General features: G+C 42.5%; 1 protein-coding gene across 3 annotated transcripts in view; it reads left to right on the forward strand.

The window, feature by feature from the left end:
* The window catches only part of TBX4 (T-box transcription factor 4), a 103,829-nt gene that overhangs the window by 12,085 nt on the left and 70,109 nt on the right, over window positions 1-21,635 (forward strand). Inside the window, exon 1 of one of the 3 annotated variants that reach the window (XM_083715148.1) lies at window positions 13,397-13,614. The exons of the other annotated variants lie outside the window; for them this stretch is intronic. Coding sequence (XP_083571274.1) covers window positions 13,486-13,614 — 129 coding nt within the window. The 5' untranslated portion in view covers window positions 13,397-13,485. Of the gene's footprint in view, window positions 1-13,396; window positions 13,615-21,635 lie in introns of those variants that run through there. 3 annotated transcript variants of the gene reach the window in all.

Here is a 21,635-nt window from a genome sequence, read left to right on the forward strand (position 1 = left end):
GTCAAACGTGGAAGCAAATAGAACTTTCAGAACACTCCATGTCTCCATGGCAGACCTGTGATGTTGAGAGAGTGTGTATCTAAATGATCCTATCTTGAAAAACATTAAACATTACAGACCGTTTCTATTTATTTTTCTCTTCCCGCTAATATTGTCCCCGAAATTAAGCTGCAAATGTAGCTATTGCTTTCTTTCTTTCTTTCTTTCTTTCTTTCTTTCTTTCTTTCTTTCTTTCTTTCTTTCTGATTAATCATCCGTGTTTGGCAGCCGAGACAGATTTCATGACAGCGATGAGTGCTTTTGATGTGCTGCTCCTGTCAGGGTAACTTCACTCCTCCTTACAGTGCCTCTCTCTCCCCTCCTTCGCTCCTTGGTGACTGAGGAATCCTTGCAACATCTCTTCACCACTAACTTGACTTACCTCACAGTTTATTTAACAAGTAATGACATCAAGGGTGTCTCTGAACCTCTGACTAAATGGTTGGAGACTTCTAAAAACATACACTGGGCTCTACTTAGACTTCAAAGGTGGGCAGGATTCTAGGTTGACCAGGAGGCTGTTTTTAAGTCCCTCTTCTTTCCATCCTTTTTAAAGAAGGAATGGGTGGGTGGGGATTTAAATAGAACTGGGAGGATATACACAACAGCTTGGAGAAATGGTGGGGCCAGGAGATGGCCACGAAGGCTAGAGATGGCCAGTAGCCATGATAGCTGTGCTCTGCTGCAAATTTTGGAGGCAGTGTGCCTCTGAATACCACTTGCTGGGAGTCGCAAGTCATCTGCTTGGCCACTATGGGAACAGGATTCTGGCTAAGCAGGGCTTGTGCCTTTTGTATCTGAGTGTGGTTCGGGCTTCTAGCGAAAGATCAGGCAAGCTTGAAGCCTGCCTACCCTTGCTGTAAAGTGCCTTTACACGCTGACAACTTTATTTATTTGCTCAGTTTCTCAGTTGCCTAATAATCAAAGTTCTCTGGAGAGCAGGCAGATTAAAATCACAGTTTGAAACTCCTGTTAGTAACAGCGCACAAACATACCAAAGCAGAGGTTGGCTTACACTGACGATGTCAAGAGCTAGTTGATGAACATTCAGTCACAGGCTGGTGTGAGCAAGCGGAACTCGGGGTGAAGGGGTGGGGCTATGCAAATAGGATTAGCCTCAACTTCTTCATCATGCTTGATGTCCCCAGTAGAGAGCACAGGAAACAGTTTTGGGCTCTAAGGGTGTGCCCCTTCTATTTCCCCTCCTCTTTAAAATGAACGAATACCCATTCTCCCCCTGCAGTACAAGTCCCACTCCCACCTGATTGGGATCCTCGACTACTGGTCCTGCTAGCTAGGGGTGATGGGAGTTGTAGTCCAATGATTTCTGGGGACCCAAGGTTGAGACAGGTTGACCTGATGCACACATCCCAATCAGAAGCTGCATTACAAAGCCCTGAACAACTTGTGTCCAGGGTACGTCAGGGGCCACCTGAACTCTTATATCCAGATGAATTACTGAGATAATCTACAGCAGCATCCTTAGTCATTCCCCACATTGGTGGGGCTCATCTGACAACAAAAATAAACTGAACTTTTATAGTGTCATGAGCTGAGTAATATGGAATACTCTGCCAATAGAGATTCAGCAGGTGCCTTCTATTTCAACTTTTACATGCCCACAGAAAACTTTTTTTAGTCTTTCAGGCTTATGCAGCCAGTTAAGAATACATCTTTCCATGATAGCTAGCTAAATTCTGATTTAAACATTTTAATGTGATTTTTATTGTATGGTTATATGTGTAATTGTTGTAAATCACTCTCTTTTTATGAATTTTTGAATTTATGATTTTTTAAAATAAAAATATATGCACACAACACATATACAAAACAGTCCTGGCAATGCACAAGTCTTCCAGTTATAGTGTTACCACCTATCATAGTAGCAGGTGTCTTTTTGCTAGTGCTTGCAGATCCAACTGGGAACTCTGCAACGCCCAAATGAAATGCTCTTGATTAGGCTCAATATTAGAAGGCAGGTTGTTATGTCAGCCCCTGCTCAGCAACAAGAAGGCTTGTGCAGCAGAGTGGCTAAAAACCTAAGGCTGTGCACACACCATACATTTAAAACACATTCCATACAACCAAAGAATCATAGGAACTGTAGTTTAAGAGTGCTAGGAATTATAGCTCTGCAAAGAGTAAACTAAAGTTTGCAATTTTTAAAAGAAGAAATTCCTCATGAAAATATAATCAATGTGCACATTTTTGCACGTAGTTTTGCCTGATACAAACACATTTTTAAATAAAATTTCTGTAATAGAATGCATTTTTCTATGTTGTTTTACTTAATTTAATGCATTTTAATGCACACTTTATCCTAGTAAATGCATTTTTGTACACATTGCTCGGTTGGAGAGCTGCATTGCGAAATTCAGAGAAGTGTGAGTTTTGAAGGATTGTTGTGCTTTGGTTCATGTGTTGTTTCAGAAAGTGCAAATTGGGTATTTAAAAGCAAACTATACAAATTGGAAGATAACAAATCACTTTCATATTGCTTTTATTCGGATAGTTTTATGGGGTAACACAAGAAGGAGGTCTGTGCTGCTTGTGAGCATACAACCTAAAAGTTCAAGATGGGGGAAAGACAGCTTGAGGCCCCTTAGAGAAAGAGACAAGAATAATGATGGATGGATGAGAAAATGCAGTTTACAAGTGACTATATCGTAATCCTATTATTACCCTTCTCCAGGATACTCCATTCCATTTCACTCTTTCCCTCCCCTCCCCCAACTGACACTCGACATTCTGTTGTTATTGAGTGTGATCAGTCTCCCACCCCATTCATTTTATTTTGCACTTCTGCAAATCATGGGATTTCCATGAGTATGCTGATATCTCTCTAGTTGCTGGCACTCAACATCTGAATTTGTTATTAGAAGCAGAGGTGACAAGTTTTGAAAAGAAGGCCATCTAAGCTAGTTGATCTCTCCACCTCCAAGGGCAGTGAAATTCCAGAAATTAAATTACTTATATAAATCATTACATACATACATTATACATATACAGAACAATCATTATTGGGCAAAGCAATATTTTGACAACTGGAATCATACCTTTTGTAGAGTTTCTGGCTATTAAATATGTACCTAAAATCTGTGTTTCCACTTAGCAGAGTATTATGGAATGACACTTGGGGCATTCAAGTTTTTGTTTTTAATATTTGTCCAAAACAAAACAGCCACAATCCATTTTTCTGGAGAGGGGAGAGAGTTGATAGTGTGTTCAATCAGTAATACCACTCTTGCATCCAAATCTTGAAAGCAATTTGTGTTTCTCAGCAGTCCTTACAAGAGCTCCGTAAGGTAGGATGATGATGATGATGATGATGATGATGATGATGATATTGATATTGATATTGATACCGATACCCTGCCCATCTGGCTGGGTTTCCTGGCTAGGTTTGCTTATTCCCATACTCCTACTGGAGGGACTGAGACTGGAATCTACAGAAAAGAGAGATCCCCAGATTTACTTAATGATGCAATTGACTAAGTAGGTATCTTTAGCAGCTACCTCTGTAGGGCAGATGTGGAAATGCAGCACAGCTGTTACGCTTCCATAACATTTTGTAAGCCATTATCTGCTTAGATATCCTGGTGTCATTGAGGATGCATCGAGAGCCAGAAAGGAAAGAAGCCCCATTCTCCAACCCACACAGAAAGCAGATTGCCCTGAATTAAATTCTGAGTTGCCGCAGGCGACTGAATCCTAGAACTGGAGGAAGATAACTTACTATTACCTGAAGATGGGATTTTGTATGTTTTGGGTGGAAAGAAGTGTTTTTCAGCAACAAGGTCAAGGGTGGAGAACCTGTGACCATGAAGATATTATTAGATTCCAATGCCCATTAGCCCAACCAGGATGGCTAGTGGTCAGGAATGACAGGAGTTGCAGTTCAGTAACACCAAGAGGAGCACAGGGTCCCCAACCCAGCTAATGCTATCCAAATTGGCTCCTATTGATTTTTTTCTAGTGTGCCACCTAAGCTTTGCTCCAGCTTTGCTCACTTAAAAACTACTGTGTTCCTCTACCTTCCTATTCTCTGTCTGATAAAGAACATGCACCTCTCACGACTAGAGATGGATCCAAGTAACTGCTGGATTGTATCATTTCAAAGCTAGTGAATCCTGCCATTTTTTAACTTGTTTGTTCCAGCACTGCAGCCTGAGCCCTTCATACTATCTAGTAGTGCAGCGGTAGGGAACTTGTGGCTCACCAAGTGTTGTTGCACTCCAGCTCCCACCATGCCTTGTCACTGGGAGTCTAAGAACATCTGAAGGGCCACAGGTTCCCCATCCCTGAAGTTGACTTGCATCCCAATTGAGGCTGTGATCCTACACACCAGGCAGTAGTGGTGGTTGGTGTTCATTGATGGAAGGCAGGGAGACCAACAGTAGGTGGAACCAGAACCAATGAAAGGCAGAGCCAGCTAAACTAGTTTTGTCCCCATCCTCCTCTCTGCTGAGCACTATCAGGGCAACACCGAGACTAGGGAGGATGAGATAGTGAGTATGGTCTGTGTGTGTGGTTTGGGAGCTGTACGGTCAGGGGAAAAACAATGCTGTCCAGGGTTGTAAAGACTGCAGAGAGAATAATTGGGTGCACTCTTCCCACCTTGGATCAAATCTATGCTTCCAGGTGCCATAAGAAAACTGCAGAGATAGCGCAGGATAGTGCGCACCCCGGAAATGATCTCTTTCAGCTTCTGCCTTCTGGAAGAAGGTACAGGGTTATAAAGACTAGGACTAGCCGCCTGAGAAACAGTTTCTATCCAAGTGTGAGTTTGGTTTTAAACGCAGTGTAAGGTAGTCTCTATGGGAGTATATTGTATTTAATTATGGGGTATGAGAGTTTTTAGGGGGCTAACCAGGCTGGGATAGCTGGGATAGCACGCTTGTTGGTTTTTGAATGTCTGCTGTAGATTTTTTCAATTTCGTTGTTCTGTATGGAACAATGAGAATAAAGATTATCGTATCATATCATTGTAAGGAAGAAGGCAAGTAGGTGGGGGATGTCTGAGAGCAGTGTGAGGTTGGTGTGGCAGTGCCCCATTTGCCCTAACAGCTGGCAGCCTCTAGTGGCTGGCAGAATGTCTCACTGAACTCAGTGAGACTTACTTTTGGAGCAGGAGCACTCTGCGAGTTGGCACTCTCCTCTCCTACTCCCTTCCTAAGACTGTGACTATGCAGGCTTTGTGGATCCAATCATGGCAACTTTTTCTCTCCTCTCACCTTGGGATTTTCTTAACGTGTAGTCTGGATTGGTGAGTTTTGGAGAACTCTAAAGGTCACGCGTGACTTTGCAACATTTTGCTTGACCTTAATAAAAAGTATTTCCTAGTTGCAGATTTTGACTTCCCCACCCCTGCCCCAGCAAAGCAACACTGTTTCCAATGCTTTTTAAAATTTTTTTAGAGCAGACCTGCAGATGAATATGTTTTCTGTTTGAATGCTAAATGGATGCTTTCTGAATAAGCCACTGTCTGAAATTCCAGGTGGTTGTTAGTCGCTCACATAACCAAAGTGCTCTGTCTAGCTTCTCTTTTTGCCTGGTGGAGGAACACTGTATAACTCCAAAGCTTGTACAAACTTTTTACACTGGCAGGTATCCATTTGATAAAACATATACTAGAACACAAGATGGTTAGGCTAGGCCCTTCTCTCGCGGTCTTCCCCTGAGCAGCAGCTGTTGAGTGTGGCCACCCCAACGTCCCTGAATATGTATACCTGTGCAAAGTTCGTCTCTGCTCCCGCCCTTATAAAGAACAGTTCCCACCTACTCTGTAGGCCCATCTCTGCCTCTGTGCTGAACAGGCCTGAGGTCAGGATGAAGGAGCCTTGTCTCTCAGGTGCTCACAATGAGCTCTTGCCAGTGTTGCGCCGGGAGTTCCAAACCAGCACAGTTTCCAGGGACATTGATACTGCCGCCAAATTTATTGGTGCTGGCGCTGCCACCGTAGGTGTGGCTGGCTCTGGTGCTGGCATCGGGATCATATTTGGCAGTCTTCTCATTGGCTATGCCAGAAACCCTTCCCTGAAGCATCAGCTCTTCTCCTATGCCATCGTGGGTTTTGCACTCTCTGAGGCCATGGAGCTGTTCTGCTTGATGGTGGCATTCCGCATTCTCTTTGCAATGTGAAGGAGCCAGGTGTGCTGCCTGTCATGTGCTCTCCTCTCCCCCCCCCCCCATGTTTAGTCCAGTGTGTACGACAACCTGATTGTTCTGTGGTAGATAGGGGAAACCCATCTCTTACCAAATCTGTCCAGCTCAGAGGGGGCAAGTCAATAAATACTGTATTGGTCTAATAAAATAAAATAAGGATGGTTAGGCTATTGGTGATTCCACTTGGTGACTCCTTCCTTTCCCATTGAACTATAATGAAATTCCACCTAATTAGAACCATTGAGCTATGATGAAATTCCACCTAAATTAGATGCAGAGGCAATTTTTGAGGGTCCTGGCAGGGTGGGGAAACAGTGGTAGAGGCTTTTAGGAGAAATGTTTTAATTTACAGTATTTGATTCTGAAGGAAATACAGATCAGATTGCCAGTAGGATCCTGATCAGGAATGAGGCATGATTTGCTAATCTCAGTTTTCTGCTTTTTCATCTTTGGTCGCATTTCATACCAAGGAGAAGTGCAGCTTTCTGATTTCTTATCAGTGATGGTGCAGCTGTTTTGCATGCAGAAGATCCCAGGGTCAATACTTGCTGGTCAGCATAGACAATACTAAGTAGTAGGGAAGGATGAATCTGTCAATTTTGGTGTTTTGTTTTGCCAATCTTAAATTTAGTTCTCTGCATTTCCATACCAGTTTGCATTTTTAAAAAACATAAAAGCATGTATGAAAATTCACCAGCATTTTCCTTTGCATAGACAATTTTTTGCAATGCTCTTTCCCCTAATGTAATGCATTTTTAAATGCTATTTTCACGAATCTATGCATTTCAAGGCACCTCAATATATGCATTTGGGGGGGGGGGTATGCATTAGTTGGCCGGAGGATTGCATTGCAAAATTTGGAGAACTGCAAATGTTCATGGATGGCTGTGTTTCGGTTCATATATTGTTCTGGAAACGTATGAACTAGTTAAATTTGCTTTTAAATTAGAACCAAATTGAATTTCTCCCCCATCCTTAATTACTGAGCTAAATGGACCAATGGTATTGACTCAGTACCAGGCAGTTTCCTGTGTTCTTGTGTACCAATTCTTCGTAATTTGAAGCAGCTTTGATGCTCGCTTCCTGCAACTCTGGATATTAAAGGAAAAGAGGATAGGAGATAAGAACTTCAACTTCGTCCAAGTTTCCCATGCTGACCATTGTTGGCTTTTTAAAAAATGTGTCATTAGAGCCTAGTATGTGTAATTCATTATTTAATTTTCCCACTGGCTCTTCCATCCTTCCCAAGGAATCTGAAGAGAAGTTCAAAGCAGTGTGTTCTGACAGTTTTTGGTACAAACACTCACTTTCTCTGTTTACATTATAGACATTGTTTCTTTAAAAAAAAATACATTAAGGCAGAGAAAACCTTTTAAGACTGCTTTATTTTATTTTCAAGTAAAATACTAAAAGTGCTCCTGCTCAAACAGGGGAAAGTTGACTGTACAAAAATCATAGCTGAGGTTTTGGGGGGCTTGAATACAACTAAGATAATTGTTTATAAAAGTATATAGCTGGGATGGAGAGAGGGGAAGATATATCAATTTGGGGGGAGTCTAAGAAGAACTAGTGCAAACATAGGCAAACTTGGCCCTCCAGATGTTTTGGGACTACAACTCCCATCATCCCTAGCTAACAGGACCAGTGGTTAGGGATGATGGGAATTGTAGTCCCAAAACATCTGGAGGGCCAAGTTTGCCTATGCCTGAACTAGTGAGTCACCCAGGCTGATTGGCCATAGCTTGAAGAGTCTCCATGGTGTAGAGAAAGTGGATACAGTAGAGATAATTTTTGTCTTCCTCTCTCATGATACTAGAACTCAGGGACATCCAATTAAGCAGACCAGATGGGCCTTTGATTGATCCAGCAGGGCTCTTTTGATGTCCTTTGGAGTGACAAAGAGAAGTGCTTCGTTCAGTTTTGTGGAACTCATAGCCACAAGACATGGCTGTGGCCACTGTCTTGGATAAATGGATTGAACAAATTTAATGGAGGAAAACAGGGGTCTACTAGTAGCTTAAGGGAACCTGCATAGTCCAAGCCAGTACACCCCTGAGGAATAGACACAGAGGACAAATGAGAGAGAGCCTAGATGCCTTTCTTGTCAGCTTCTCTAGCTGACCTTTGGTCTGATCCTTCAAGCCCCTTATTGTGTTGTTACAAAAGGTTAAGGGCAGAATCCAAACCCCAAGCTAAGCATTTAAGGCTCCAATCCTCTGAACTCTTACTTGAGAAAAGCCTATTGAACGAAGTCGGTTTTACTTTACGGTAAAGATGTTTTGCTGCCTGTCCAATGAATAATAATTTTCTTCTGGCGATGGCACTGTGAATCATGCAAATCTTGAGTCCTGTGCATGGTCTCTGGTCGGGCAGCCTGGCTAGGGAAACCTGTGGCCCTCCTGTTGTTATTAGACTCCAGCTCCCATCAGCCCCAGCTCCTGTGGCCAATGGCCATGGATGATGGGAGATGTAGTCTGGCAACATCTGGAAGGGCTACAGGTTGTTTACCTCTGCTCGAAATCCAATATAAAAACGTTGCTCCCATTACTCTTCTTCTGTTTTACTGAACTCTCACAAAAGCTGGGTCTTAAAACGCAGTCAGAAAGTGTTGCAGGGCACTTTGATTGAATAAGTACACCTGAATTCGTAGTCGGTGGCTGGAAGTGTGGGGAACTGAGCCAGTTCCTCTTTCGAGGAGGAAATGCACATGCATGCCAGCCCCCCTCTTGGAGATTTATTATATAAAGCTCAAATGTATACCTTACAAAAACCGGTGTACAGCAGGCCACGCTCAAAGGACTGGTAATGCTCTCTGAAGGCTAAGCGATGTTAATTGCTCCAATATGATTGTATATCTTTTGTGATTGTCAATGGCAAGGGGGATGGGGAGATTCAGAATTTTAAAAACTGTTTTGTTTGTTTTTTGAAACGCCTTAATTTGATCTTTTAAATAATGACAAAATGGATTCCTTATTGTTTAGCTTTGTGCTAAACAAACAAACAAACAAACCCCAAGATGGATGGAAAAACCCTATCCTTCCTATATTTGGCTTAAAGAAATCTAAGCCAAGCTATTAATTCAACACTAAAATTATTAAACTTTATTAGTAGAGTTCCAGGTTTGAAGGTCTTGTCTGAGCAGATGAACATGGCTGGATGCTTCATTTTGTATATTGAATGTTATGTTTCAGGAGTTAAGTTTTGATTAAGTTTACAAAAAAGTAAAGGAGTGGGATGTCTGAGACAGCAATTCTAAACACAATTATTAGGGAGGGGGAGAGAGTGGGTTGTATCCAATGTTAGCTCTGTTCTGAGCAAACCCACAGAAGTGAGTAGGAGTGACTGACTTGAGTTCATTACTTTCAGTGGGTCTACTCTGAGTAGAATTTAGCCAGATACAAGCCAATGGTGCTTCTGAGTAAAGATTAGGATCTTGCTGTAAGGCTGCACATTTACTTGGAAGTAAGCCCTACTGAATACAGTGCGGCTTAATTCAGAGTAAACATCCAGGAAGATCAGATTGCATATCTACAGTCCTGTCTATGCAAACTTACTTGATAGTAAATCAATATTGAATCTGCTAAAATTTACTTCTGAGTAAACATAGGGTCAGCCTGTAAGTTACTTGGCCATAAGTTCCACTGAGCAAAGCAAGGGTTTACTCCCCATCAAATATGCATTGGATTGGATTGCAATCTTACACACACTTTACAAAGCTTCATTAAACTTAGTAGGGCTTGCTTTTGACTAAACACGCAGAGATTACTGGCAAGAACAGTCTTTTTGGATTGCATCAAAATGGTCTCCCATTCCTTGGCCTCTGTAAGATGTTTGCCCAGTAAAAATTTCCATTTAAAGAAATGGCAAAAGAAAATAATGACCTAATGAATGATACCTCTCCCTAGAAATACAAACTGTTCAGCTATTGAGGGAGAAAAGTGAGAGTGGGGTAGAATGTTTAAGTGTGCAACTCAACCAAACCCGGCCACATTTTAATGTTGCATTTCAATGGGAAATTTCTGAGATTTAAATGTACTTTGACTAGTTAATGCAAATCCCCATCCCAAAAAGGAATGTTTGAAAAGGCCATTTATATGGATGGCAAAGTTTTGCAACTTATGAATGGGAAAGGCAAGAACAGACATTTTTACATTGGTGTCCCCCACTTCCCATAAACAGTTTTGTTCCCCTATTCTGTCCAAGACAGAAGGAAGAGAGGGGAGGACTCATTTTGGTTGCTTGCTATTTCTCTCTTAAAACACTCCCCCCCCCCCACCATTTTGGGAAACAGCTACCCAGCTCTTAGCTGAAAGCTCCTCTTTCTCTCCTGTTGGCCACTCAAAACAAATAATAGTGATAAATCCTTTTCAGATGTTTGTGGAAATAAATCACTAGAAATTTAATTAATTGTTTCACCTTAACTTTGTCCGGTCATTCCTTGTTTCCGGACTGGACTGCTCCCATTACTAAGATTTTGGGTCTGCAGGAAAAAGCTGGTTTCCTTGGCTCCTAAAGGTGTGAGATCTGGAAAAGTTACACACATCCACACACCTCAAAAAGAGTGTGTAGGGTACCTTTGGGGAATCTTTGGGGGGGGGGAGAAGAGGACAAGGAGGGCATTTCCAGATCTTCAGGGATGTGTAGACTAAGTACATATTTCCTAAATTTTGACCATTTATGGAAGGAGAATATGGTTTTTTAAAAAGGTCATATTTTGAAGAAGAATTCTGTGCCTCTAGGAAACTGGCTATATTTCCCTTTATAAGCACAGTTTTTTCCCCCATTGCAGCTTGAAGTAGCCTTAGACAGACTGACTTTAAATTAAAATGAAATTTGCAGTGGGTTTAATTGAAGCAAACCTGTGCACTTTTAACTCTGCTTACTGGGAGCAAGACCAGTAGGGCCCCAGTGGGGCCTTCCTCCAGTGTAATTGTGTAATATGGGCCTCTTATTCTGCATAGGTCACCTCCCATTTTTTTTAGCCTCACAACCAGCTTTCTGCAGTGAGTGTATTTCATGCTCTTTCCAAGAATTCTATCCCTATTTTACTCACTCACTCTTCAGCAGGACTCTCTCAAGAGTCCATGGGACAAGTGAGCAAAGCTGTGCATGTCTACACAGAAGTACGTGCCATGGGACTTGCCCCCAGGTTACTTCGCATGGAAGTAAATGCTACTCCTGAATGATGGAGTCCACTCATAAGATTACTCAGAGCATGCATTGTATTGCTTTGTAAGTAGGCATGGATTTAGGCAGTTAAAAACAACAACATGCAACATTCCAGCAGCAGGATCGGAACCTCTTCCTTGGAAGTAAGTACGAAGAGAAGGTCACTGGGTTTGGGGTTACTGGGTTGGAAGCATTTTTTAAAAAAATATGCGACCCCTCCCTAGTTCCGCCGCCGCTCGTTGGGGTGTTGTATGTGAAGTGGACTAGTTGCCAGAGTTTAATTTGATGCGGGGCATATATGCCAGGCAATAACAAGAGTGCCTAGAGCGTGTGCAGAGTATCTGTGCGTCGCCACGGGCCAATCACAACGAGACACACGCGCGTCCGGGACTGAAATAGTCCCCAGGGTGTGATGGCTGTTCGGCTTCACTCCGGCCACTTTTGACAACTCCACTAGCTATTTTGTGCCAATCGTTCGCCTTTTATTCACTTGTCGTTCTCAGGTTATGCTAAAAAAAGTGAACGCTGAAACGAAGCAAGAAACCCTTTAGCAGCAATTTTTTTAAAAATTGGGATGGTGTTTATAGCTTGACTGTCTAATAATAAACGTTCCCCGAGCGCTTCCTTGAACGCAAATCGGCTGAGAGAAGACTCACTAAGGAACACCAGGATTGTTTAAAAACAGCACCGCCCCCCCCCCCCACGCAAGTCTCTCTCAGTATTACAGTTTAATGCGTCCCGATGGTTTGCATTGTAAGCGCCTCGGGGCTTTGGTCGTGCTACATAAATCAATGATCTTTCGAATTTGAACTGAATTTCTTTCTTTCTTTCTTTTTTAAGTGTGTAAAAGATCGTGTTGAAAAACACCAGATCATTTAAATTGGGGGAGGGGGGCAACATTTGCCAGAGGTGGAGGGGGCGGGAGAGAGAAAGCGCAAGGCAAAATTGGAAGTCGATTTGGACAAAGTGGGGGGAGCAAACAGACAAATAAACAAACGAAATGGGTTATCTTTGCGTTCACAAAATCAGGCAGAGATATTTTTTTGCGGGGGGGGGGGGAAACCTTACCTCTCTAGATCCTGTCTTGACTTCAACACGGTGTTCTCAAGAAATGGATAATTAATTATATGGCTTCAGTTTTTAAAATGTAGTGAGGGAGGGTTAATTTAAAAAAAACAAAAACCCCACACACAAGCATCTAAAAATCTAACCTGGAAAACTTCAGGCTGATCATCCAAATATTTAATGACATCATTCGATGACATGAGACCAAACTCCTTTAAAAAGAAAAGTGGAAGGTCGCCACAAGCTCTCCAGAAATCCAGCCTAGCCATTCACTCCCTATGCAGGGACCAGTTACTCAAGAGGAAGAAGCCCCACGGCGTGCCCAGTGAGTGCTTAAGTTGGCAGGGTAACTGCGCCATCCTAAGCACGTCTACTCAGAAGTAAGCCTCCCACTGAGTTAAGGAGAGCTTTCTCCTAAGTCAGGCTTTGGGCAGCTTCTCCACCCTTTAGGTCGCCCCTAAACAAAGAAACAAACAAACAAACAAAACACAAGCAAAAAGGTTATTACATTTAGAACACGCGTTTGGCTTTTCCCTCTTGATAAAAGTTGCCCCTGTTGAAGGAAAGGGGAGAGAATGTTATATTTCAGAGCCAAATAATCGTACGCAGCACCTGTTTGTCTTCCTTCTGCTCCTCTGATATAAGCAACAGGTAACAACAACCCACCTTTTTAAAATAGGAGGTTTGCTCTGGGGTTGCTTTTTTTCACCACCGCCACAAAAGCCTTCTCTTCCCTGCTCCCGCCTTCTCCTTCAGTATCAAACTTCTAGACAGCCCCGGATTATATACATAAATATATTTAAGGTCTGGGGGAAAATGGTTCATTAAAAGGCTGACCCCAGTTTACTTTTCCCCCCTCCCCCGCCTTCCAAATCTGCTTCTGTTCCCAATTTCAGCACCACGTGACGGTGGGAGTGAGTTTAGGGGGTTTAAATTCACTTTCAAGGATAGAAAAAAAGGGGGGACAGAAGTCTTTAATTTTTTTAAGGAGGGAGATAATCTTGTCCCAAAAAGAACCGGTGTTGTGTTGCGTTGTTTGTTTCCTAAATGCCACTGTCTTTCGTGGAAGGTCCACGGAAAACAAGAGTCCTTGTAAAAAAGATTCCCCCCCAAAACTTATTTTTTGGGGGGTGGGAAGGAAAGGCAATCTTTGGAGTCGGGTTAAAACAAGCTGAGGTAAGATAAATCTCCCCTTGTTATGTTATGCAGTAAATGTGTGTGTATATATAATATTGCAAATAAAAGTGAATAACAGTGCATTATATACAGTATAGGTCTACTCAAAAGCAAGCCCCGCTGAATTGCCCGGGTGTGTCTCTAAGATTGCAGATAAATGCGTGTTTAATTATGGTTTTGTTTTTTAATTGCAATCGGAATACAATTGGTTCTAAGATCTGGGCACCACAAACCTTTTTAATGTCACGTCTAGCTTGCAATCCTATCTATGCAATTTACCTTGGAGGAAATCCCATTTAACTCAGCGGCGCATGAGTAGACCTGTGTATGAAGAATTTAAAATGGGATAGCCCAGATGTAGCCTGTTGGAGGGCGCTGGATAATGCTGCAATCCTATGCACATTTTAAGTCCCAGGGGTTTCCCGAGAATGTTAGGATCGCGCTGAAATATATTTGTTTTGGCAACTCTTTATATATATCCAGTTATATTTTATATATATCTATATATCTATGACGTCTCACTGGTATACTAGTACATACGGATAGGCTGCAATACACAACAACCTATTAACGTCGGTGGCAAAATTCAGGTTTTGCGCGTGGGATTGTACTTGCGGACGTTTATCCAGACATCTTCCTTTTGCACGCCTCACTAGACAAGTATCCACACGTGCCTTTGCACGCGTGTAAATGTTCTCTGGAGGGTTCCCATTATCCATATGGATACAATACAAAGTTGGGGAGGTTAAGCTTTGAAAACTAATCATTGTGGATTTAGCTGAAGAGGTCAGGCATTTAAAATCGCAGACAGTAATTCTACCCCCCCCCAAAAAAGCACCCGCTTCTAAAAAAAACCATATTCTGTGCTACAGAGACCATGCATTGCATTTGAATTATTTTTTTTATTCTTCTGAAGTGGTTGAAGAGGAGAGTTTTTTAAAGTATCTTTCAATAGTTCACTCTCAGGTGCTGTTACAGTTTTAAACTCTACTTTTTATTATCAGATTTTCTTCACTCTCCCCCCCCCTCCTTTCCCCTATTTTGTGGAGTTTTTCTTTGCTATTTTTCTTTCTGTCCTCACTTCCCTATCCTCTTTTCCCCATTTATTTGCGTGTTTGCTTTCCTCCATTTTATATATATGCATTTTTCTATTGGTTTATAAATACTAGCTGTGGACCTCCATCCCTTAACAAACGCCGCATTTAAACAATCGCAAGGTAAGCGCTCTTGGTGTCCCGATGGCAGACAATTTGAGCACCTGCTTAACATACTGTAATGTCTACTCAGAGGTAAACTCAGATTGCGTTCGATGGGGTTTAGTTCCTAAATCAACACATTCCCTAGTCCCATTGAATTAAATAGGACTTCTGAGTAAACATGCATGGGATTTCACTACTAATCCTTGCCCTTGACATTTATACCCGCAGAGCGATCCTATACATCTCTGCTCAGAAGTAAAATACCAATGGACTCCATAGGATTCATTGCCCTAACCAGGGCGCTCAGAATTGCGCCTTGACAAAAAAAAAAAAAAATCCTCTTTTCATTTTGGAAGGATGTCGGTGCCCTTAATCGAGCAAAGTTAAAAGGGTTGATTGAGCTCTATAATATGGTAAATTTCCAGAATCCAATTCTCACCCTAGTCAATAATCTAAAATCGCGAAATTATTGATATATTCAGAGGGGAGGGAAAGGAAATTAATAGATCTCTCCTGATTTAGCTGCCTTCACACCGGTGTTTTTTTTGGGGGGGGGGGCGGCAGTTCTGTCCAACGTCAGTCGTGCTCGGAGAAGATCCTTTGAAATGAATGGGCATGTCTAATCTTCCAGTTCAGTGGATCTACTCGTAGATTTTAGCTGGTTACAACCACGAGGCTGCCAGCTATGGGTGCTTGTCTGGAAGAGTAAAAGCTCACTGGCTAGGAGGAGTTTACTTCCAAGTAAAATCTCGGACTGCAGATTATAGGATGGACGGGGATATTGCAGGACAAGAGAGTCTTAAATGCCTCCTTCGGAAGCCAACGCTACCCATCCCAACGGAAGTTGTGGCTATATTACATTCTAGATGCGGAGGCAACAGGCAGTAGAAGCGATTGGCTCGTTGATTCCCAGCCATCTCTCTCCTTCTAATTTCTCTCCATTTTCTGCAAGAAAGCCTGAAAAGAGGACCTAGAAAGGAAGAAAAAAAAACACCCTACATTAATGGTGTTTTTTTTTTTAAGTTAAAGCAAGCTTTGAAATTAAATACATAAATCCGAATTAATGACGACTAATCTGTGCGAGCATGTTTTTTTAATAATAATAATAATAATCAAAACTATGGTTTGTATCCAACTAGATTGTACTCCGAGACCATCTACTGAAATCAATTAGTCATGTCCATGAATGGCAATGGTTCTTTCTTTGAGCAGGACTGAAACGTTGGGTGCAACTCCGCAGGTTTTCTTCCCAGAGATCCATATCCACGGAGAGTCACTTTTAAGTTGCAACCTTAAAACACTCCTTCTTGGTGCATTGAACTCGATGGGCGCAGTTTGAGAAAAGAATGGGTGTTAGGGTTGCAGTGGAAGCGGGCCATAATTCACAAAGGAGGGCGCCCTATTGGAGCTCATGGGAACTTAATTCACCGTTCAACGTGGATATGTAAAACTAGATACATTCCCCGGCCCTATCACAAAGTTGGGGCCTACAAGGTCTTGATTCCTCCAGGCGGCCGACCTCGCTTTTTGGGGCGCTTTTACGCACGAGATCCGTTTGTGTCCGCGGGCTGACACCTAAGACCCATTGGCCTTGCAGTCCGCGTGAATTTAAGGTGCAAGAACAGAGTTGGGCTTTATTCCGAGTAAATAATTTCCAGGCTACCATTCTATTCACACTTCCATAAAAGTGAACTCTGAGGGGTTTACTTCGGGGAAAACATGACTTGTTTTTATATGTATATATGTATGCATATAAAACTGCCATTAAGGTCGGCCAGAAATGCCAAGGATCAGGATGGGATTCTAATCTCTCTCTACTGGGAAAGAAGTCCCATTGAAACCAGTGGAGGTTACTTCTGAGTAAACATGCTTCGGAGCGGGTTGAATGTGCGTGAAACCGCTGAATTCACTCCGGAGTCAATCCGGTTCCATGTTTAATGCCACGTACGCATTTTAGGAGAGCGAAGTGACTTGTTCCCCAAAGTAAGTCGCTTGAGAGCATCTGTATGCGTCTCGTTTTGCTATTTTAATTAATTATGTGTTTTTAAAAATAGGGTGTTGAAGGTAGAAAACTACTACAAAGTTTCGTAGGAAGGATCTTAATTTTTGAATAAAACCAATAGTTTGCTGGTTATTTTTTCTGATATTATGGTTGGTTCTCAGAAGGACATTTGCAAGATTGTGGATTTTTGTCTATTTCTCTGGATAGGATATTTTAGCACCAGGACATTTTGAACAAATATCCATGTTAAATGTAGAAAACCCTTTTTAGAGAGCAGAATGCTAATTTTTTCATTTTTTTAAATTTAAGCATATTTAGATCTGTGTGCGTGCGTGTGTATGCATGTGTGTGGAGTAAATGTGTAATCTTATGCACACTTAGCTGCTAAATCCAATGGCATTCAAAGCCCTAGCCTGTGCCGCCGTGTTCAATGGAGCAGCCTCCAAAGTAAGCACACCGAGGACTGCATCTTTAACTTCCGAATAAACGCGCTTATGGTTTGCACTAAATGACACATTGAAAAAGAACTCGGATTCTGTAAGAATATAGGAGTTAAGGAGTTCACACAAGAATTTGTCCCTAACCCGAGGTAACCCCACGATTCTCTGAGCCAGTTTCACTCGAAGCAAAGCTTGGCCAGAGAAGGTCGACAACCCTGCCGTGTGAACCCTGTTTACTTGGAAGTAAGCCCCACCGTGTTCAACGGGGGCTTACTCCCAGGTAAGTTGTAGGTAGGATTCCAGCCTCCTGTGTCCAAAGCGCTGGCAGGGTCCACCGCCTGGTGACATTTCGCAGGCTTTCCCAAATCGTTTATTTATTACAGGCTGAAATGTTGGAGGCTTTATTTTTTAGCGGAGCGGGGGGTGGAGGAAACGCACCATTTGGCACCGACTGAATACTCTCCATTGTGTTCTGATATCGGCACCGAGGAAGCCGCGCCAATTGTTCACCTTCAGCTGTGTTTTCGTACTTCTGGATCCTCTTAATTTTGTGTTCTCTCATATTTATGTATGTGTGCGTACTGTATAGTATATGTTAAAAAAATTCTTTCCTTGGGCGTCAATTTCTTTGACTCTTTTCATCCTATCAGAACTGAGGTTGTGGAGACGAGCGAAGCAGCCTTCTCTCTCCCGCAGTAATTTGGGGGGTGTTTATTAAGGCTCGGCCTCTTTACTCAAAAGTAAGACCCCTCCACCACCTTCCGCTTCCACATCCCATTAAAACTGACACTGCTCTAGACATTTGCTTTTTGCAGGTAGGGAGGTAGCATGTATGTACAATATGCGTGTGATATATTTACTCCTCTTATTTAATCCGGTGTCAATCCCCATTCAAAAGAAAAGGAATCGCTGCGGAGTTAGTGGGTGTGGGATCATAACCATCCTCTTTTCGGGGGAGTGGAGAAAAGAGAGAGAGAGAAGCAAACTCCAGACTGTTGTTTTGGTGCAGGAAATATATAATTAACTTTTTGCAAGTTTTGCCCTCGGAGCCATCAAATCTCCACATCGCCATTTCTTCAGACCGCTGCAATTCCCGCCCCGCACCCTACAAACCCACCCTTCCCAAACCCCAAAATGAATCGGTTCCTGACCGACCCACCCCAATCACTCGCTATGGGGGGGGGAGGCGTAACCTCTCTTGCAAACGTGTTTTTCTCCCCTCCTTCATTCAATCAATGGGGGGCTCTTTCAATTTTCTACACCCCCCCCAAACTACATTGCTATAGGGTTCATGGACAGGGGGAGTGACGATGGCCCTGATTCCCCCACCTAAAAAAAATAATGAATTTACAAGTTCCCTCGGAGGAAGCAAATCAAAAGGCCCAGTCAATAATATTTGTAACTGTACAGTTTTGGCCGCCATATATATCATAAATAGCACATTTTTCAGAACAGCTAATGGATCAGTTTTCATTTGCGCTAAGAAAACGAGCCGGCTCCCTTATTTACTTCCAAGTGAGTCCCACGTATGAGTAAGTAGCGCTTATTTTCCAGGTAAACATGCTATTTTGGAACAGGGTGGGAATATTAATAGCATAGATGTATATTTGTTTTTAATCCACCGGACTGACTGGTGTGTGTGTATGTATACATTATACATATATATATATATATATATATATATATATATATATATATATATATATTTGCTTTCGTAGATTTTCACGGGTACAGGAATGCAGGTTTTGGTGTCCTCGGGTGTCTTCCCGTGTAAAAGTTGGGGTGTCTAGACACCCCAACTTTTACACGGGAAGACACCCGAGGACACCAAAACCTGCATATATATATATATATATATATATATAAAATGGATATGTTTGCCCGCGTATCTTTAATATTTCAGCCTTTAACGCCACAAAATTCTCCTCCCCCAGGAATGTAAAATGCCATCAAATGTAAGTTCGATTTGTCTTAAAATGAAATGGTGTTTGCTTGTGTGTTTTTGAGGCATCTTAAATGCCACAGGGACTTCGATTTTCTTCTTCAAGTCCCCTTTCTGTTTTGTTTCGCTGCTTGAACAGTCTGGGCCCAATAATATTTGACTTATTCATGCCCCCTCTTCTCCAAATGCTAAATTGGTTCCCCGAATATCCTTTTTCCTTCCTCCCAAGCCTAATCGATTCCCCAAATTAATCAAATCAGTTTGAAACTAGATGAATCTCGCTCCGGTAAGTGTTTTAAAATACCAAATATAGTTCTGAGGAAGGTGAGATGAGGTGCTTCCCCCCCCGCCCCCCCCCCCGCCCTGTATCTTGGCCGGGAGGGGAATAAGACTTTGACTCTTTAAGTGCTCTGTCGCTTTGAACTCCACCTAAAAGATAGATGTAGAGATTGCCCCAAAAAGCGGGAAGGGGGGTGGCAGAAAAAAATAGCGAAAAGCTTCCCCTCTCCTTTCTTCCTCTTCGCCTCAGAAGGGGCCACGCTGAAACTTCGTCTGGGACTTGAGTTTTTAACAGCTCAGGTCTGTGCCATGCATGGCTACTTGGAAATAAACGCCAGTGAGTTTAGGGAGGCTTACTCCCAGGTAAGCGTGGATTAGATTGCAGCCCGAAAACGCCTTGGTAGAAGCTCCTCTCCCCTCTGCTCTGAAGCGAGGATAGCTGCAGAATATTGTTTTCCGAGCTGCAAAACTGGTAAATGGTCTGTCTGTCTGTCTGTCTGTCTGTCTGTCTGTCTGTCTGTCTGTCTGTCTGTAACCACTTCTGTCCGCTTAGAGAGATGCAAGCTTTTTGAGTCCCACAGAGCTCTGCTTCAGGAATTCTATTGTTTGTTGGATATTTTCGCGACGGGGTGGGGTGGAAATGTGGACACCTTTCTCCCTGCCAAAAGGCTTTTTTTTTTTTTTGAGGGGGGGCGCGCTCTCAATCTCCAGGCAGCACAATCTTGGTTTGGAAGGCAGGGGGTCATAGCCAAGACCTACTTGGAATAGACTCATTGAAGTGAATGAGCCTATGTTTGTCATATCCATTGCTTTTCGACGGGTCTACTCGTGAGTATCACCAGTACTGGATACAAGGCAGGAGTTAGGAAGTGGTGGGTAGTCAGACAGTTGTTAGTACTGCTGTTGTTGATTCTTATACTGTAAGGGTGTAAATCTTTGCAGAATACAGGAGCATAAAAGGTCCCTTTCCCCAAAGAGCTTACAACCTAAAATTTGTCCACAGAAGAAAGACTTGGGGGGCATAAACAGGGGGAACCCCATATGATTTATTTCAGTTGCACATACTTAGTTCTGGTAACAGGCACCATTACAGGAGGGCATTGGGGATTAGAAGGCTGTGCCAAAGGGTTCATAGAAAAGGTGGGTTTTGTGAGAATGGATTTGGTGCAGGTAAGAAAGAGGGGTCGTAACAAAAACTTTTAAAAATCACCATCAGTGATGTTGATGATGAAGACAGCCCCCTGTCCCTAGACTCTTAACATAAGTGGCCATAATTTTTAAAGATTGTTACTCTTAGGAGTTTCCTAAGCAAGGTAGCGGAAATCCACTCTTGACTGAGGACCTCTTAGGAGCTGGATGGATTTGGTCTGTCAAATAACCGGATGGCTGTTGTAGGGAGTCTAGTCCTCCAATGCCATAGCATATAGATTATATGATGGTGCTGCAAGTCCCAGGTGTATGGCAAAAGACCACAGAACCTCCTAGGTTCAATCCCAAGCATATCCAGGTAAGGAGAGAGAGAGACTCCCTGTCTGAAATCCTTGAGAGCTGCTGCCAGTTGGTGTCAACAGTATTGAGCTAGATGGACCAATGTGCTGACTCGCAATGAGGACATTTCTCATGTACCTTTGTGTGTGTGTGTGTGTGTGTGTGTGTGTGTGTGTGTGTGTGTGTGAATTATAAAATTTACTAGGTTTTTTGTTTTGTTGGGTTGCAAACTTTCTAGAATCTGTGTCCTTCTGAATACAAATAAAATTTCAGCTAGAAATTGGCATGTGGGGTTCGCCTTCTAAACTTGAGGAAGTTAAGCCCCCTCAGGCTGATTGTAGTATAATTGCATTTAATTCAGGCTATCCAGTGCTTACTTCACTGAGTTCAGGGTCATTTGCTGTTTGGTTGCTGACACTTCAAAATGTTTTTTTTTGTTTTTGTTTTGCTTTCTATGTGGTTTTGTTTGCCCACTCAGTTGAGTGATTGTGATGGATGGGTTTTGGACCAGAAGAGAGTTGGTCTTTTTCTGTGTTTCTTCCAACACCTAATTATGGAACCCACCAACATGATGTTGTGAAGGCCACAAATGGCTTTTTAAAGATAGAATAATAAGGATTACAGAGCCATCCTATGCAGAAATAAATCCCATGGAGTTCAGTGGGACCTAC

Source organism: Podarcis gaigeae (assembly GCF_964106915.1).
Source record: "Podarcis gaigeae genome assembly, chromosome: 15".
NCBI classification, from domain to species: Eukaryota; Metazoa; Chordata; class Lepidosauria; order Squamata; family Lacertidae; genus Podarcis; species Podarcis gaigeae.